Source organism: Podarcis melisellensis (assembly GCF_964234715.1).
Source record: "Podarcis melisellensis genome assembly, chromosome: 10".
In the NCBI taxonomy this organism is placed as follows: Eukaryota; Metazoa; Chordata; class Lepidosauria; order Squamata; family Lacertidae; genus Podarcis; species Podarcis melisellensis.
The window spans coordinates 15,405,686-15,423,248 of NC_138542.1; the positions used below are offsets into that span (position 1 = coordinate 15,405,686).

Below are 17,563 nucleotides of genomic sequence, written 5' to 3' on the forward strand. Positions count from 1 at the left end.
CATGGCAACCCTAAGTCCAGGCTATCTGTTGTGGAGATATATTTGTGTCATCAACTGGCCAGTGCCAAGCAATTAATATATACATCGATTTTGAGAACTGAGGCTGTTTTTGTTTTTTTAAAATGTAGTGCTATCAACATACATGGCACTTTACAGAGTAATATAAACCAGTCCAGTTTGCAATCCAAATTTCAAAAGTCAGGGAAGGCTAGGCCAGAGTAAACGAGGGAGATATAAGGAAGTGTACTTGAGAAATTTAGGTTTCATTTAAGTTTAGGATTAGGGGTTAAGGCCAAAAGCTCCAGACCTCAAAAGGGACTTGTTGTTAAAGAACGAATCCCTGTATTTTGTTAGAGGCATTTTCTGTGCTGCTCTAAACCTTCTTCTCATAATCTGTTTGCCGTCTTGGTAACTGCAGCACATGGAGGTGACATCTCCAAGGACTTGCTCAACCATGATGAGGGCAAAATCATATGGGTGTGCAGTGATCTTGAAAGAGACTCTTATTCCCTCTGCTAAATGCAGATAACCATAGGCAAACGTGCTCATCAACTTTAGTTTCCAATATCTAAGGCTCCTGCACATCAAGAATGTCAAATACTCGGATGCTCAACAGAAATCGGCCAGCTCCGTTTCTTAAATCAAGTCTACATGGGAGAGGCATGCGGCTTCAAACAGCACTGTGCTCCATAATGAGGGCTCAAAGCAACAGTTCACCTGGTATGTGTCCCAAAGCCTTATGGTGCACCGCAGGGGAACTTCTCTCATCAACAAGTTATTCATCCAGCGGAAAGCAAACTGAAGGTATTTCACCTCGTGTTGCTCTAAGTGTCTGTGCACTTGCTCTGAAAGAGAAAAATTGAAATAAGTTTACCAAGAGGGCTCTATGAAGCATTAATCACAAGCAGTTGTTTTTTTTTTTAAAAAAAAACCAAATTCAACATTATATAAGCAAACAATTTCCTCCAAAAGAGGCCCAAATAGAAACAGCAAGTAAATTTTACACCAGCATTGTAGATGACGTTCAAAAGGATCTATTAACAGGTTCTGTGATGAATATTTTCCATATATTTAAATAACTGAATGAAAATCATACTGCAAGTGCAGAGTTTCAATATAGTTACTTGTTTGTGGTACACTGATTTAGTCCCAAGTTTGTCCTAGTGCTTTTTTAAAAAAAAAGTATTAAATGTTAAGATGTGATTGTGTGACATTGTCAACTTGTCATTTTAGAATGTGTCAGCTGCATGAACACAGGATGGAATTGTAGCTTAAAAACCAAGCCGTGAATACATTATCTTTTTTTTAAAAAAAAAAAATCTCATTAAAAGGCAGAATTTCTTTTTCTTTTCACTGCACGCACACCACTAAAAACAAGCTATGGGGAGTTAAGAGTTACTTATGATTCATGTGAACATGTGTGTGTTTTAACATTAAAGTAGCATCGAGTATCCTCCTTAATATATATATATATATATTATATAATGAGCAATCTGACAACCAAAATCTCTGGTAGATCTGTGACTGAATGGTGGTGAGGCACAAGGAGATTTGGCCTCTGATGAATCGGTACTACAATTTACCCCTACACTGCTTCTCAATGGGTTTCTCCATCTTCTCCTAAGTTTTTAAGACAGCAGTGGGTAACCTACAAACTACATGCCCATTTAGGTTTGGCACGGTTTCTAATTTGGCCTGTGAAGCCGTTTCCCCCAAGCTACACCCACCTGCTACAAACCTGATGTCAGATATGAGATTAGTTGAGACCCAGCTGCACAGAAAGCATTGGGAACCTTGCAAAGCATTCTTGGTTGTTTCTTGGCGAGCAGGGCATGCATTTGATGCCTCTTAAACGTGGCGCCAGATGCAAGTCTTGTGAGGATCAATTCCCTATCCCAGCTTCCGAGTGTAGCTGGTCCCTGATGGAGCTGGGTTTTGCGGACAGTGCCAATGAGATGGTCAGCAATGGCTGCAAAGTCCATTTTGCCAGGGATCTTCCTTTGTAGACCCTCCCATCAAAGTGGACCACTAGGCTTAGCAGAGAAAGAGCGCCCCTTACTCTTGGTGTGCCAACACTTCTAAGAAGAAAGGCAAGACAAAAATAACACACACACTAAGAAGGGGTTTACTACATTCTATATGAAGCACAGAAGCCGGGGATTTTATCTTAAATTTCTAACATGCACAGCACCTTCTCTACAAAAAAACTGTATAGTGGTGAGAGACAAGAACCACTACCTTTTCTCCCCACATGCAACCCTTACATGTTATCATAGGTGCCAACTCCCTGGGTGCCTGAGCACTCACAAAATTCCCCATGAAGGGGCCAGGAACCCACAAATTTTGGTGCCACGGCTATGCACGCCGCATGGCACCCAGGGCTCTGGGCACCCACGGTTGCGAGGCCATGTTGACACTCCTGCATGCTATAGAGCACAAACATATATGCAGCGAGTCTTGAATGTGTACCTGCCAATACTGATAGAACTGCGCTTGTCTCAGAGGACTCAGAAAGGCCATTGTCCAATCAGCAACTGCTGCTCAAAGTGAAGAATGAGAAAAGCCTACATTTCCCCTTAGCAAATATAGTAGGAAATGCAAAGCAGTGAGATACGGCGGAGCATTTAACTTGCTTAAGAATGTGTCATAGGCTGGCGCAAATACCGTAGGTTGACAAATTTGCTGCATCACTTTAGATTTAGAAGTTATTTCAAGCTAATTGAAGCATTTACTCAGAGGTAAATGCAGCAGCTACTCATAAATAGTAGATTCCACAGCCGCTACATATTTACTTCGGATTATTGGAAATCCTTTGAAAATAATGAAAAGCTACAAACTGGGGCAACATATTTCAACTCACTTTATAAAAAAATACAAATTTAAGCATACTGAATTTCCTGTGGGCTTAGCTCTATTTCTCCCTAACATGTTGAAAAATGGATCACTAAGTGCAAAGCTTTATTTGCAATTTGTTTTATAATATATTCAGAGACAAAACGAAAATGCACAGGCTGAAAAGATTCATTCCTCCTTTTTTATAAGTAATTGTGAACAGATGTTATTTCACCGATAAAGGTAATTTGGCTGGCAATAATTCCAAATTTAAATTTTCCATTTCACTGATAGTAAGCATGCAGATGTAATGAATGACTCGGCAGATGTAATTATTGCCATCTTTCAGACTTAAAAGTATTTTTTCATAAAATACTTATACAGCAGTTTGCGATAATAAAATTATGCTAAATCTTCAAGAAATAATAGTTCTTGTATCAAAAGAAATAAGGGGTGAATTTGTTTAACAGTCTTCTCAGGACTTTTAAAAAAAACCTATACTAACCTATTGAAAATGTGCTGATACAGGTCCTCCCATTAAAAAAAAAAGTTATATATGCATATTTTATACCATGGATTTATGTGTGTTCAGGCTTATTAAATAACATGTTTATGCAAAATGCACTGTGTGTTGGTACCAAGAAGCATAATAATTTCATACTCCATTCTTAAGTAGAATATAAAGAAATAGTGTTTGCTAAAAATGACACCCTGCTTCCAGATGCTAAGAAAGTTTCTTTCATTACATCAGATGCTTCTCTAAATTCCCATCTTTGCCAAGTTCTTAACTGCCTCAGATTTTGTAACTAAGCAATTTTGGTGAAGGCTGAAGTCTAGCTGAATACCTGCTGTTCGCCTTCCTATCGCTACACCTAGACTTCATGCAATCCTACTGTCAGGGGATATCTAGGAGAAGAGACAAGCTGCCCATTAAGAAAGCCAGCCTTAACAACTAGCAGGATAATCCGGACAGTGAAGCTACTTTGGGAGGAGCGCCCACGTTGCAAGGGTGGGCCATTTGTATGGTCATTAGATGCATCTGTAACTGGCCATTGCCAGTACTGGCATACACCATACAGTACTGACTTGCATCCAGTACTGTAACACTCATTTGCAGTAGTGGATGTTGTGCTGGGGTGGCAGGACTTATCTGACCTTCAGCTGGTTGTGTTGCTGCTGCCTACTGGGAGCTATAAGGGGAGGGGCAAAGCGGCAGCAAGTTTGGCAAGGTGCAAGAGAACCAGAGTTTGGCACTGGCAAGATAACCAGATTGGTTACGCCAGTGTGTTTGCAATATATAGACCTTGCCTCTCCCTCTACCACCCCAATAAGCACCAGCATCACAGCTGACCAGAGTGCAGGTGAGCACTGCCACCCCAGCCCATCATCAACTACCGAATGTAATAAAATAATAATAATAATAATAATAATAATAATAATAATAATAATAATAATACCCCTTTCATCTGGCTGGGTTTCCCAAGCCACTCTGGGTGGCTTCCAGCAAAATATAAAAACATAATAAAACATCAAACATTTAAAGCTCGGGTTGTGAACGTGATCCGTGTGGGATGCACATTCGCAATCTGCAGCAGCACATCTGCGCATGTGCGGGTTGCGATTTGGCGCTTCTGCGCACGGGCAACCCCCGAAACCCAGAAGTAACCCATTCCGGTACTTCCGGGTTTCGGTGGGTCCGTAACCCCCCCAAAAAAATGCAACCTGAAGCGTCTGTAACCCGAGGTATGACTGTACAGGGCTGCCTTCAGATGTCTTCTAAAAGTTGTGCAGTTCTTCATCTCCTTGGCATCTGATGGGAGGGCATTCCACAAGGAGAGCACCACTGCCAAGAAGATCTTCTGCCTGGTTCCCTGTGAGGGAACCAACAGAAGACCCTTGGAGGTGGACCTCAGTGTGCGGGCAGAATGATGGGAGTGGAGACACTCCTTCAAGCATACTGGGCCAAGGCAGTTTAGGGCTTTTAAGATCAGCATCAACACTTTGAATTGTGCTAGGGAACCCTCCTATTGATAGTCTTTGTCTTCCTCTCCTTACAAAGATCTACAATCATGAGACAGTTCAACTTGTTTACCCCTGACACTCCAGAAAGCCCTTCTTGGTCATCACCACTGAAAATCAAGGTTTCCTAGCGTAACCTTTCTCCAAAAGTCCATTGTGACTTAAAATATGGAACTACTAGACAAAAAGAAAAGAAAAAAGTCATTCCAGTTCAAGCTCAAATAAGTTTCGTTCGTGCTGAACTTCCCCAAAAGACAAAGTTATTTTCAATCGATACAATTGTTTAATGAGGCAGTAAAATCTACTGGTAAGACACTGAACCGCTGAGTTCCATAAAACATGCAGAAATATCACACAGCATAAGGTTGGGAAAAGGGCTTGCTATTTCATACAAGACGCTGAATTTAGTTCTAGCGCTGAGCCTCTAAATCATCCAACTTTAAAACACCTTAGAAAAGTAATTAAAATTGTTTTTCCTGTAATGCTTGGCATGCGATTTAAAACAGCTTTACTGAATTACTGTAATCACATTTCTTATAAATATTGTAAAATAACAAATCCTTTGAAATTGAAAGCTTAATCCACAGAGTTGGAAAACAATTCCCTTAGAAGATGAGAAGAACAGGTTATTCTGAAGATCCTACATTTATTATAATACATATGTGGTCCTCACAATATATGAATGAAAAAACAAATGCCCAGAGCGAGGATTTATTCCAGCAAGGTTATGGATAAAATTCTGTCCTCACTTGAAAATCAAGAATGCAGAAACTCTGAGACATCCAACAATGTTAAGTGACCCTTTCAGAACTTGCCAGATCATGGTCCTTAAAAGAGAGGTATTTTAATAGAAAACAACAGAGGAAGAAAGGGGTGAGGAAAGAAAAAACTGTTTATACATATATTTTTTAAACTGCATGCATTAACATTAATAGAAATAAAGGGCTCAATCCAAATAATTCCCTTCCATTCATCATCTGCAGGGCAAAATGGAAAAGGAAATTTCTCCTTCCCCCTGCACTACGTCTGATGTTGTTCTGGAGGGTTCCCAACCCTATAAAGCAGATTCAGCAGGTGAAAGATGCAGGAGGATTGGTGAAAAATCATTCCCCCTTTCAGTCTTCAGGAGGGTTATATAACCCAGCAGTCCTGAGACCATTGGATCTGATACAAAGTAATATGCGTATTCAGAATCATTTTTTTATTTTATTTTTGAGAACAAGAGAGAGTTGGGTGGCTGAATACCTAAAATCTCAGCTACATGAAAATCTTGGGAGGGCTCAATTTTTGCCTAGGGGCACCTCTCACTTCCATTCTTTGGGAAAGCAGCTTCCCAGTATGAACCAGGAACCTATGGAAATGACTGAACAAACAACGAGACCGTTCTTTCTAACATATATGTGCACGTGTGTGCGTCCTGTTCCAGCTATTCCATTCTATTCCACTTCCCCTCAACCTTCCACCCAGTTGCCAATGTTTTCCCCCCTTTTCGGATACTCAATGCCATTGAGTTATTATGGGTCTGCTCAGAGGGTTTTCCCCATTTTTTTATATACTCTGCAAACGTCTTGAGTGATTCCAAGTCTACTCATACCTCTTCTTTTGCTGTACTTTTGCTTATCAAGGCATGGATATATAAGTAGGATACTGCAACCAAATGGTGCACGCTGGAGTGCTTCTGCATAGGGTTCCAGCCAGTTCCCATCCACCCTATGTTTCCTCCTCACTGCCTCCCTCAAAAAAAAAAAAAACCCTAGTCAGCTGGCATTTCATGCCCACTGAGCATGTTCAGTCCTCACTGTAAAACAACCTAAGCCCCTAGCCCTGCTTTTCTGACAACAGAGAGAACTGGGGACTAATGGATCAAGCTCTGATTCTACTGCATTTTGCTTTGCCTTCTCTCCCCATTAGGCACTGCTTGAGATTTTACCTTTAACTGATTGCAGCATCTGAGAACTGGAAGGGAGGCATCTATAGTCCCCCATCACCCCCTGCGTCTGCCACTAGGGCTGGGTTTCTGAGAGACAGCAGCACCAGCCACTGAGAAAGTCCTGGCCTGTGTGGATCTCACATCTAGCTGTGTCAACAGAGACTCTGCCACAAAATGGCATTCGTCAGACCATCAGATAACTGGTGTGTGTGTGCATGTGACTTGTACACACCCGTGCCATGCTGCAGTGACGGTTGCTTCACTGTCTGTTTTATCATGCTGCAAATACATTGCAAACCGCTTTGAGGATTTCAATCACTAGGTGGGATGTAAAGACTGCTAAATAAATAAACTTATTAAAACCACAGATCAGTCACCTTTCCGTTCTGCCAACGGGCTTTTCTGGCTGCTGGTTATCATCAGCTTAACTTTGTGACAGGTGCAGAAGTTGCAGGGAAGCTAAGTAGCTTGTGGAGGAAAGATCTTATCCTTTGAGAATAAAGCCATATTTTCCGGTTGACTGGCTACATCTAATAACCAAGCCATAAATATTTCCAACCTCACATATTTTAAGCAAATATCAGGGATGATTAACATAAATATTATTTATCACTCCACTTTTTCATTAAAGCACTTTTCCATTTAACATTCCCGCACCCCACTCACACCCTCTTTCCATCTTAGATTGTTCTAGCAGAGCATATTTGTCACCACGTATCAACCTCCTGTTCTTCTTAATTCAAGCCTTGCTATCTTCATTAACCAGTTATGTTAAGACGTGCAGTGATTGCTTCTTATGTACAAAAAACCTTGCCGATGGTTTGGGCAAGTACATAATGCAAGATTCCTACCAACACGCACATACACACAGAGAAAGCTAAATAAAAATAAAAATAAATCTCTGTCTTCCAGAGTTTGTCCTACGGCTGCAAGAGCAGGAAACCAGGAGGCTTCTGAATATTCCACCCATTCCTTTAACTCAGGGCTAGAGCCATATTTAATTTCAAGCATGGGTGAACTTCCAACCAGATCTATGGGTTGGAGTACAAGGGCTAAATGAAGAGCCAGGAAACCTACTGCTTCTCTCTTGCGACTTAGAGATAGTAGCATACCTTGCCACATAATTGGACTATCCAGCTCAGTATTGTCATCTCTGATTGGAAGAGGCACTCCAAGGAAACAAGACAAGAGTCCTATCTGGAGATGCCATAGAGAGACTGAGTCTGGGACCTTTTGCAAGAAAAGTGAATGATCTACTGCTGGAAAATGGCGTTTCCCATGCAATACATTTACACCAAGGGTGTCATTTGCGTGAGGAAGGATCGCACCACTGCTTTTCGCAGACAACAGCTGCTAAGTAGCAAGTTATTTGCAACTAGGCATATTAAATAGCTTTCTTTGATGGCAACTCATGCATTTCATTGCCATCAGTTATGTGAATGTTCACCTCTAAGCACAGCCAATGTCACTATCAACAATCTAGATTGTTCAAATACAAGCAAGCAAATATATAAATTGTTGCAGTAAATGCTGCTGCAACAAAGCTTACACTGTGCATAATGAAACAATAGAAATCATCTTCCTAATAAGTTTAGCCACTGTTGAGTTACTTGCGTAACAGCATTTTTTGACTTACACATACACACACACACACACACACACACACTCATAACTGACAGGCAGTGTCACAAATATATGCTTAGTTCTGCTCGGCATTGCTGTGCTCGTTAATTTAACGAACTATCAAGAGAATATGCTTAGAATGGGCAAGCACTATCTCTCAAATTTCATTTAATTAAACTCTGCTCCAGCAATATGACAGTCAGCATTTCATGATGGGAATTGTTTTAAGGATGAAGGTAGAAAATGTTTCAAAGTAGTCCTGCGAAAAACATGAAAGCATAATCTAAAATTACCCTCGCACCCGCTGTAATTTATCTCCAATATTAAAGATGTTATTTCCAAAGTTGGTAATTAATTGGATTCCACAGAGAAATTATTCAGACATTCCTGATAGCAAAACGATACACAAAGGCACAAAACATAGTGCCAAAGGACAACTATAAACAACCACTGCGACTCTCCCGAATTACTACAATCATTGAGCTTAATGTAAAATGAATGCTGGCTGGCTTTTGTATGTAGCCATTAGTCTGCAGCAAAAAAGATTGGCATTGGATTTTGATTACATTGCCTTAATAAAAAGTAATGAGAGTGGCGCATGCTCTAGTAGCTTTCCTTTAAGTGATACAGTGCAGTAAGTTTGCAAAAGGCCACTATGCCACAAGTTGATTAAGGGTGACACCTCGCCTGAGAAAGGCCACATTATGGTAGAGACGGATCACTGCGCTGGTATTGCCCAGGCAAGCTAGCAAAGTCTTCTAACTAAACACTTTCAACCAAGCCACGTCCAGTCTCGCTTAGTTTTCAAGACGTACCGTCAATTCGGCTAACCAGTTCTTCCAGCATTTTCACTTTCTTCTGAATACCAGGCTGAGCAAAGGTGTAGTTATCCTAAGGAGACAAGATCATAAAGCAAGCATGTTGACAAAGAGATATGAACACAGTTGCTTCAAAAAAAAAAAAAAATCACACTGCTGAATCAATGTCTTGCTGGCAGCTGACTTCAACCTTGCAGAGTGACCAGCTGAGAGTGGGTAAAATTACCATTCAAAACACAGTAGGTATCTCAACAGAGGCTCTGTCCAACTTGCTTAAGTAAAACATGTTCTCTAACGTGCGTATCAATAACAAACAGAAAAATGTCTATTAGGAATTATCATGCAAAGATGGCCATGGTTCGTTGCTAGATTATTTCTTTTCCTTTCAGTGGCTGTGGGGAGAGACATGATAAACTCCCCAAGAACATCAGACATTCCCAAGAATGCACACCTTACAAAGGAATAAAGAACCTGTAGCACCCCGAGTATTGTTGGACTACAACTCCCATCACCCCAACTTTTGGTGATCCTGGTTAAGGTTATATGAGGAATCCAACGTCTGGAGGGGCACAGGTAACCCACCCCTGTGTATTTTTAAAATCTGGAAACTTCCCGGTTGATAAATTCCATAGCATAACTTTCCACCATGGGTTGCAAACCTGCAGGCCATATTAGGCTGCAGCACACCAGCCCCCCAGTTCCCTAATGTAATCTACTAGACTGCCCTTTGATTCCCGCTTTTGAAGCTCCCTGGAATTGGAGGAGGCAAATTCAAAAGCTCTCACTGGCTCACATCTGGGTGGGATTGGGAAACAGATTGCTGCTTCTCCCAGCTCACCAGATCTCTCATCTCCACTGAGGAGCTGAGACAAGCAGCAGACTGCCAAGCTCTCCAGCCCAGTCCCACATCAGGATACAGGTCACTCGCCAGGTCAGCAGAGAAAGGAGCAATTCACATCCCATAACAGCGCACATCCTCGTGTGAGCATGTTGTGTGTGAATGCAAGTGTGTGCAACATGTCTGCAGCATATGCCAGCTGTAGCTATCTACAAATAGGTTCTTAAATTTTGCTACCCCCAATTTATTGGGGGTAATCAGAAAGGGATCAGACCAGACCAAAAATAAAATAAATTGGATAAATTTATTTCCATCAGTAAACAAAAATGAAGAAAATATACAAACTTGGCAAAAACTGAAATATAATAAAATGTATGAATAAAATATAAGAAAGCAATTCATAAATGGAAAACAGTATTAAACAGTATTAAATAGGCAAACAGCATGTATATTAATAAGCCATAAAACTTCTACCAGTCCAAACTTGTTAAAAGCTTACTAAATTCCTAGCCTTATAGCAGTTTAACCTACAGATTAAGGAAGGGGAGGGGTTATAGCTACAATTTCCAAGCAGGGATCCATGAAACTAGCTTTTGTGGTCTCAGGAGGAAGCTGAGAAAGCTGAGTCTAGGATCTAGTGTATAGGATCAAGCATAGTACAAATGGAAACTAAACACATGCAAAAAAATTAAAAGGAAAACATTTTAAATCTGAACAGTGAGGTGTGTGCCACACAAGGGAATAAACAGAAAATGAACTCAAAAATGTAAAATATATGATGATCTCCACCAACAATTCTTAGACCAGCTATGTATCCCAATATGGAAACCAGAGACAGAGGTCAAATGCTTCTTATTACATGGGAGAGACCAGGAGCTCACCAAGACAGTAGCTAAGTTCCTTTATTTGATTTTTTGCAGCCGAAGTATGCTACAGGACCCTGCCTTTGCTGGAGACCCACAGAGGTGAAATAGATTGCTTGCCTCTTCTTCCTTTTGGCAAATGACTGTACTGTTGAAATGGCGACGAGATCGCATTGGCCTATTTATTCTGAATGTTTGCAAGTGATGCCAATAAAGGTTTGATGATGATATTTGTGAACATCAGTGAAGGCAATGGAAGAATCCTTTCCACAAGGTAAGCCAACCATGTGTAGTGGACTGCCATACAGATCAGGATTTCTTCTTCTTCTTTCCAGCATGTTTCCTGGACAAAACTGTGTATCTGCCCTGCTGAATGTGACCAAAGACTTATCTACAGTCCAACATCCTTTTCCCTCCACTTGCCAATCAAATGACTCTGGGGAAGTCTACAAGCAGGATATGAGGAAAATAGCCCTCTGTTGTCCCCCAATATTTGGCATTCAGAGCTGCTTTGCATCTGATCCTGGAGATAGTGCATAGTTGCTGTCAATAGCCTTATCCCAGATCACACTGATTTGCTACTTACAACTGTTCCTGGACTTAGAAAGCTTGACTGCAGTGCCCATGCACTGTTGACTTCACGGATAGATTACTGCAATATGCTCTATGTGGGGCTGCCCTTGAAGATGTTTCAGAAGCTGCAGTTCATGCAAAATGCAGTGGCTAAGCTGTTATATGACAACTTACCAGAAGCGTGTAACACCAATCTTGAAATAACTGTATGGTGTGCTTGTGTTGACATATAAAGCATAGGCAATCTGCCCAGGAGGGAATAAAACTCTCCAGCTGAAAAATGTTCCCTCCACTCCTAGGCAACAGAAGGAGCAGCTGCAGGGAGTTTATTCCTGCCAGAAAGAAACCTGCCAGACTGCACAGATGAGAAGCAAGTTACAAAGACTGTTTGGCCTCATCCCTGACCAGAAACACTCACAATAAAATAGCAATCATATCAGAATAATCTACTTTTTAAAAAAGAAAAGAAAACTGTCGACCAACATGTGGAAAAACAGTATGTTTTCAATCAAGCTCAAGAAAGGTTGTACTAGTGCACACCAGGAAGGAGAACCAATTTCAAAATGTACCTCATAAATACCAATGTCCTGTTTACATTTCACATTTTTTAAATATGGTGGCATCTACTGCCCTATTCTACTCATCAGGTATATTCTTTTTCAACACTCTTGATGCTGTTATTGGCAACAATGCTAATCAGTTATCCCAATGGTTAGAGAAGGGGAAATCAATTTACCTGAATGCCATCAAGCAGTTTACTCATGCACCAGAAACTGTCAGCTTCAATGTTCTGCAGCACTTCGGCGGGCAGACTGGAAACATCAAAATTTTCCACTTCTTCTTCTGTTTGGTAAAAGAGAGAGGGAAAATGAAGTTCACAGAATAAACAAAAGGTTTACACACATATACAAGATATAGCAATCACTAACCTTATCTATGAACATTAAACCGTACGACCTTTACTAAGGACTAAAAGCACTATTCAGCTAAACCTGGTGTTTTCGAACAATCATTCACCCCCGATATTAGAAATGCACAGGAGCTTTAAAAAAATCAAATCAAATCCACTGTGGAAACTTAAAGGACTATGGCACACCACCATAAAAATCTGAAAATGCATGAAATCTATCCACAACTAATTCCAGCCCATTTCACATCACAACTTCCAAGGCCAACCAAGATCACCCTCTTAAGATTACGTGTGTTGAGTTAGGATTGCAAGGGCACAGAGAGATATAGAAGTGTCCTCAAGAGAAATATCATACCTCTAGCACTTGGGGACGCATATTTGCTGCAGTATACACAGAGACCCTACACTGAAGGACAAGTTCCCGTTATGATTTCTGCTCCAAGCCCTAATAGATCAGCAAACAAGTGTGAATAGATATCAGCAATGAATAAGTTTATCAGAATTGTAATTGCTTCAAAATTAATTGATAAAAATTTACATTCCACCCACAACTGCAATCTACTGATATCCAACGCCATCCTTAGAAAAATAATTAAATGTTTGTTAAGCGGCAGTTGTTGCTTAGCTGAGATTTGCTTTTACTAGTGATGGCGAAGAAAACATATCAAAACCAATCTTGATAGCCATTTTTGACCAATGCAGTACTTGAGACTCTAGACTAAATTTACAATTCAATCCAGGCTAAGCAAACTCAAGTGTGCCCGACTCTGCAGGAGTCTGTGGCCCTAAGATCTGTTTTCCTCCCAAACAGAAACATACCTCAATTTCCATATGCAAAACCATGGTAATAATAAAGTAATTTTTCTTATGTCACAGAGTAATGGTGCATTTTAGAACAGCTGCTGCACAATCAGTGAGGTGAGCCCCAAGTCAGGACAAAACCAGACCTATAGTTCTGTTTTATGTTCAGCAGGCCTGGCAGGAGGAAGATCTGTATTGGCTAGTGCATGGGTATGCAAACTAAGGCCCGGGGGCCGGATGTGGCCCAATCGCCTTCTCAATCCGGCCCGCAGACGGTCCGGGAATCAGCATGTTTTTACGTGAGTAGAATGTGTACTTTTATTGAAAATGCATCTCTGGGTTATTTGTGGGGCATAGGAATTCGTTCATTTATTTTTTTCCAAAATATAGTCCAGCCCCCCACAAGGTCTGAGGGACAGTGGAGCGGCCCCCTGCTGAAAAAGTTTGCTGACCCCTGGGCTAGCCAATGCCCAAAACTGAATGCTGTACAAGAAAGAGGAGGGCAACCAAGATGATCAAGGATTGAAATCCATGCCTATAAAGGAACAGTTGAAGGAGCTGAGTATGTTTAGCTTGAGAAAGAGGAGACTGAGAGAATATATGAGAGACATCTTCATATATTTAAAGGATTATCACATTGAAGAGGGAACACACTTGTTTTCTCCTGCTCTGGAGGGTAGGACTCAAAACAATGGCTTCAGGTTACAATAAAGGAGATTCCAACAAAACTTCAGAAAAAACTTTCTGACAGTGGAACGGTCTCCCTCGGGAGGTTGTAGACTCTCCTTCCTTGGAGGTTTTTAAGCAAAGGTTAGATAGCCATCTGTCATGGATGCTTTAGCTGAGATTCCTGGATTGGAGGGGGTTGGACTAGATGACCCTTAGGGTGCCTTCCAACTCTGCAATTCTATGATTCTATTCTATGACCTGATTCATACCAGACATTTTTGCCTGGCTGGAACGCTCCCAATAATGCATTTTGCTTGTCTGGTTGGCGGACAGAAAGGAGTGCGGGTATGTACAGAAACTAACTTACTATGGAAAGGGAAAATCTACATTAATCGCTCTGCTCACTTTTGCCTCCGGTCCTCACCGCCACTATTGGTACGCAGCCCTGAGAAAGCTGCCCAGTAGGGAATGAACCTCTCAAGTTGAAAAGGGTTCCCCATCCCTGCGGAAAGGGGAAGAGAGAAACAATTCTGAGAGGCTGCGTTTGCAGATACCTCTTAGCTTGATGATCCTGTTAGGATCGTCCTACACTTGTGTAAGACCCTGGTAGAGACACATGCCTGACGGGCATGTTCTCTCCCTCCTGGTCAATCGTTCGGGAGCTTCAAAAGCATTCTTCAGCCCAAACATCACAGCGACTTGCATCAAAAAGCATCAGCACACTTACGATCCTGCAGAGTATTTGCAGTTTGTGTAACAGAACTCAGTAGCACAGCATTTTGGCTAATCTACCTTATTCACATATAATACACTTGGAGCATTCTGACTTAGCTCCTTCCTCTTTCTCATCAGACAGCAAAGAGAGAAAGAACAAATGACAATAGTCCCACTTCAGGGAACACAGTAATACCAAAAAAATCCTGTCTCCAACACTTCCCACTCTGTGGAATGAAAACATACACCGTCACGTGATAGACAACAATCCCATGACTGCAAACACGGATCAAGAATCCTAACAGATCCATCTAGCATTCAAACAAAAAGAATGTCCAAAGTGTGTAAATGTTACTCCTCTGGCCTTAAAAAAAAAAAAGGTTTCAAAATCTTAAGAACTACCAGTCTCCACAGTGCAATCAGAAAGTAAACTCTGGGGTGTGTTCAATCAGAGTGGTTAGTTATTTGCCCCATTTTGTCTTCTACTTCCAATTTCAGGTGAGACTGCCAATGTTCTGCTGGCTGTGCCTGTGTATTTAACTGGTTCTTATCAGGCAAGATTGAGCAGGTGGAACTCTTTCATCTTCAGCCACAAAGACTCAATGAGGAGGAAAGGCTTCATCTGCTGGTTTCTGGGTATTATATCCTACTAGATGGCACAGGAATGCTACCAGAGAAAAAGCTGCCAGCTGTAAATTCACTAGCAGATCTGCAGAGCACAGAGGGAGAGAGAGTGTGTAGAATATGATGAGCAATCCATACAGACTCATTAAGAATACAAAATAAGGGACCATTTGAATAAAGCAGAGCGAATGCTGAGAATGGAACTGCATGAATAATGTAATCCTTTTAGAAGCAGTGTTAAGATGTCTTTTAGGGCTATCAACAAGTTTAATCCACAAACGTTGCAACATAAGAATTAAACAGTATGTAGATTTTCTTTTCTTTTTTAAGTAGCAGGACAACATGCATCTTTGTCAATATATAGGTGGATAGGAAGATATCACTGTACAAAAAATCCCAATTATAATGTCTCACAGCAATGTCTCTCATTTTCTTCAGCTTCCTGCAGCGATTCTCACCATGCTGTCTGTGTAAGTGTGGAAGATAGCAAAATAGCTGCCTAAAGAAAAACTGCTGTGACATGCTGATCCAAGTGCTACGGTTGCTGCAAGCACTGCTGTTAGCTGCTGTTTACTCCTTCACAGAATATTATCCTATTCTTGTGAAAATCTCCTCTGAGCAAAAAAAAAAGAGTAATTCATTTAGAAGGGCTTTAACAAGACGCCTTCTCCACAGGAAGCAGCAAAGCAACACAATGAAAAGTGAATTAATTACACTTTGCAAGATGCATGACTGAATGGTGAAATTGAGAGCAAGACCAGTGATGGTCTTCTGGTGGTTCAAAAGCACCAGAAAGTACGATCAAATTGTTTGGTTGCTGCCTGGATTGAAAAGACTACCACCTATACACTCCAGGATGGTAACGATCACTGATAGGTGCTAGAGATGAATTTTTACAGATTTATGAAGTCTGAAAACAGCATACAAGCTTTGCTTTCATGTTGTTGTTGTTTAGTCGTTTAGTCGTGTCCGACTCTTCGTGACCCCATGGACCAGAGCACGCCAGGCACTCCTGTCTTCCACTGTCTCCCGCAGTTTGGTCAAACTCATGTTGGTAGCTTCGAGAACACTGTCCAACCATCTTGTCCTCTGTCGTCTCCTTCTCCTTGTGCCCTCCATCTTTCCCAACATCAGGGTCTTTTCCAGGGAGTCTTCTCTTCTCATGAGGTGGCCAAAGTATTAGAGCCTCAGCTTCAGGATCTGTCCTTCCAGTGAGCACTCAGGGCTGATTTCCTTCAGAATGGAGAGGTTCGATCTTCTTGCAGTCCATGGGACTCTCAAGAGTCTCCTCCAGCATCATAATTCAAAAGCATCAAATCTTCGGCAATCAGTCTTCTTTATGGTCCAGCTCTCACTTCCATACATCACTACTGGGAAAACCATAGCTTTAACTATACAGACCTTTGTCAACAAGGTGATGTCTCTGCTTTTTAAGATGCTGTCTAGGTTTTCTCCCAAGAAGCAGGAGTCTTTTAATTTTGTGGCCTCTGTCACCATCTGCAGTGATCATGGAACCCAAGAAAGTAAAATCTCTCACTGCTTTCATAGCAAGCTTCAAATCTGAGAAAGAGACCTGCTGTTCTGGTGGCTGGGCCGCACTAGTTTATTGATGCCATTAAATAAGCACTTCCTTCAAGGAGAACTGCCTACTGCTGCCTCACAATGCATGATGCAACACTGTTTTGAGTTTCTCTGATCCTACAGACAACCCCTAGTTAAGGCTGAGCAGCTTACAACACACACCATGTCAACGTTTCCCATAGTAGCTGCGTGTTCTCCATTAATGACTATTTTGAGCCTGAAAAGGAATGACATTTCAAAAATAATTTATATCTGCACTTCTCAAAGATTTTGAAGTAGGACCTACTTGTAAACGAAACTCGGTAGCTTTTGAGCTCCACTCCCCCCTTTAAAGCAAAAATAAATAAAAATGCAAGAATATGTATCTTATTTTTCTTTCTTTCTTAATGCTAATAGATGTGTACATAGAATTCAAGACATATATAGAGGGAGGGGGAGCTGCTCTCTTAAAAGGGCTACAGAGCAGTAATGACATGTTGCTGTCTTGGGGTGGAACCCTGGAAATAAGGAAAGACCCACTAGTGGGGCCCACCAGTGTCATGGCTCACAGTAAGAACATCTGATTTATGTGCTGCTTTGAATCAGTTCACCAACTGATGTTATAAACAAGCTATAAAACATTTTCTGATTCACAACGAATACTGAATAAAATGCCACTTCTGTTTCAGTGATACTAAATCACAAAAAAGGCTTCAAGATGTGGAAGAGCAAGTAAACAATGGACTAGGAAAGATATTTGATTTTTAGATGCCATTTACTAAATGCCCT

At 41.2% G+C, this 17,563-nt stretch overlaps 1 protein-coding gene across 1 annotated transcript in view; it reads right to left on the reverse strand.

The window, feature by feature from the left end:
• TBC1D22A (TBC1 domain family member 22A) overlaps nt 1–17,563 on the reverse strand; it is a 116,087-nt gene that overhangs the window by 42,718 nt on the left and 55,806 nt on the right. Inside the window, exons 9-11 of the mRNA XM_081929162.1 lie at nt 12,233–12,339; nt 9,220–9,295; nt 718–845 (exon numbers count right to left, since the gene is read on the reverse strand). Of these exons, the coding sequence (XP_081785288.1) occupies nt 718–845; nt 9,220–9,295; nt 12,233–12,339 (311 nt within the window). The remainder of the gene's footprint in view (nt 1–717; nt 846–9,219; nt 9,296–12,232; nt 12,340–17,563) is intronic.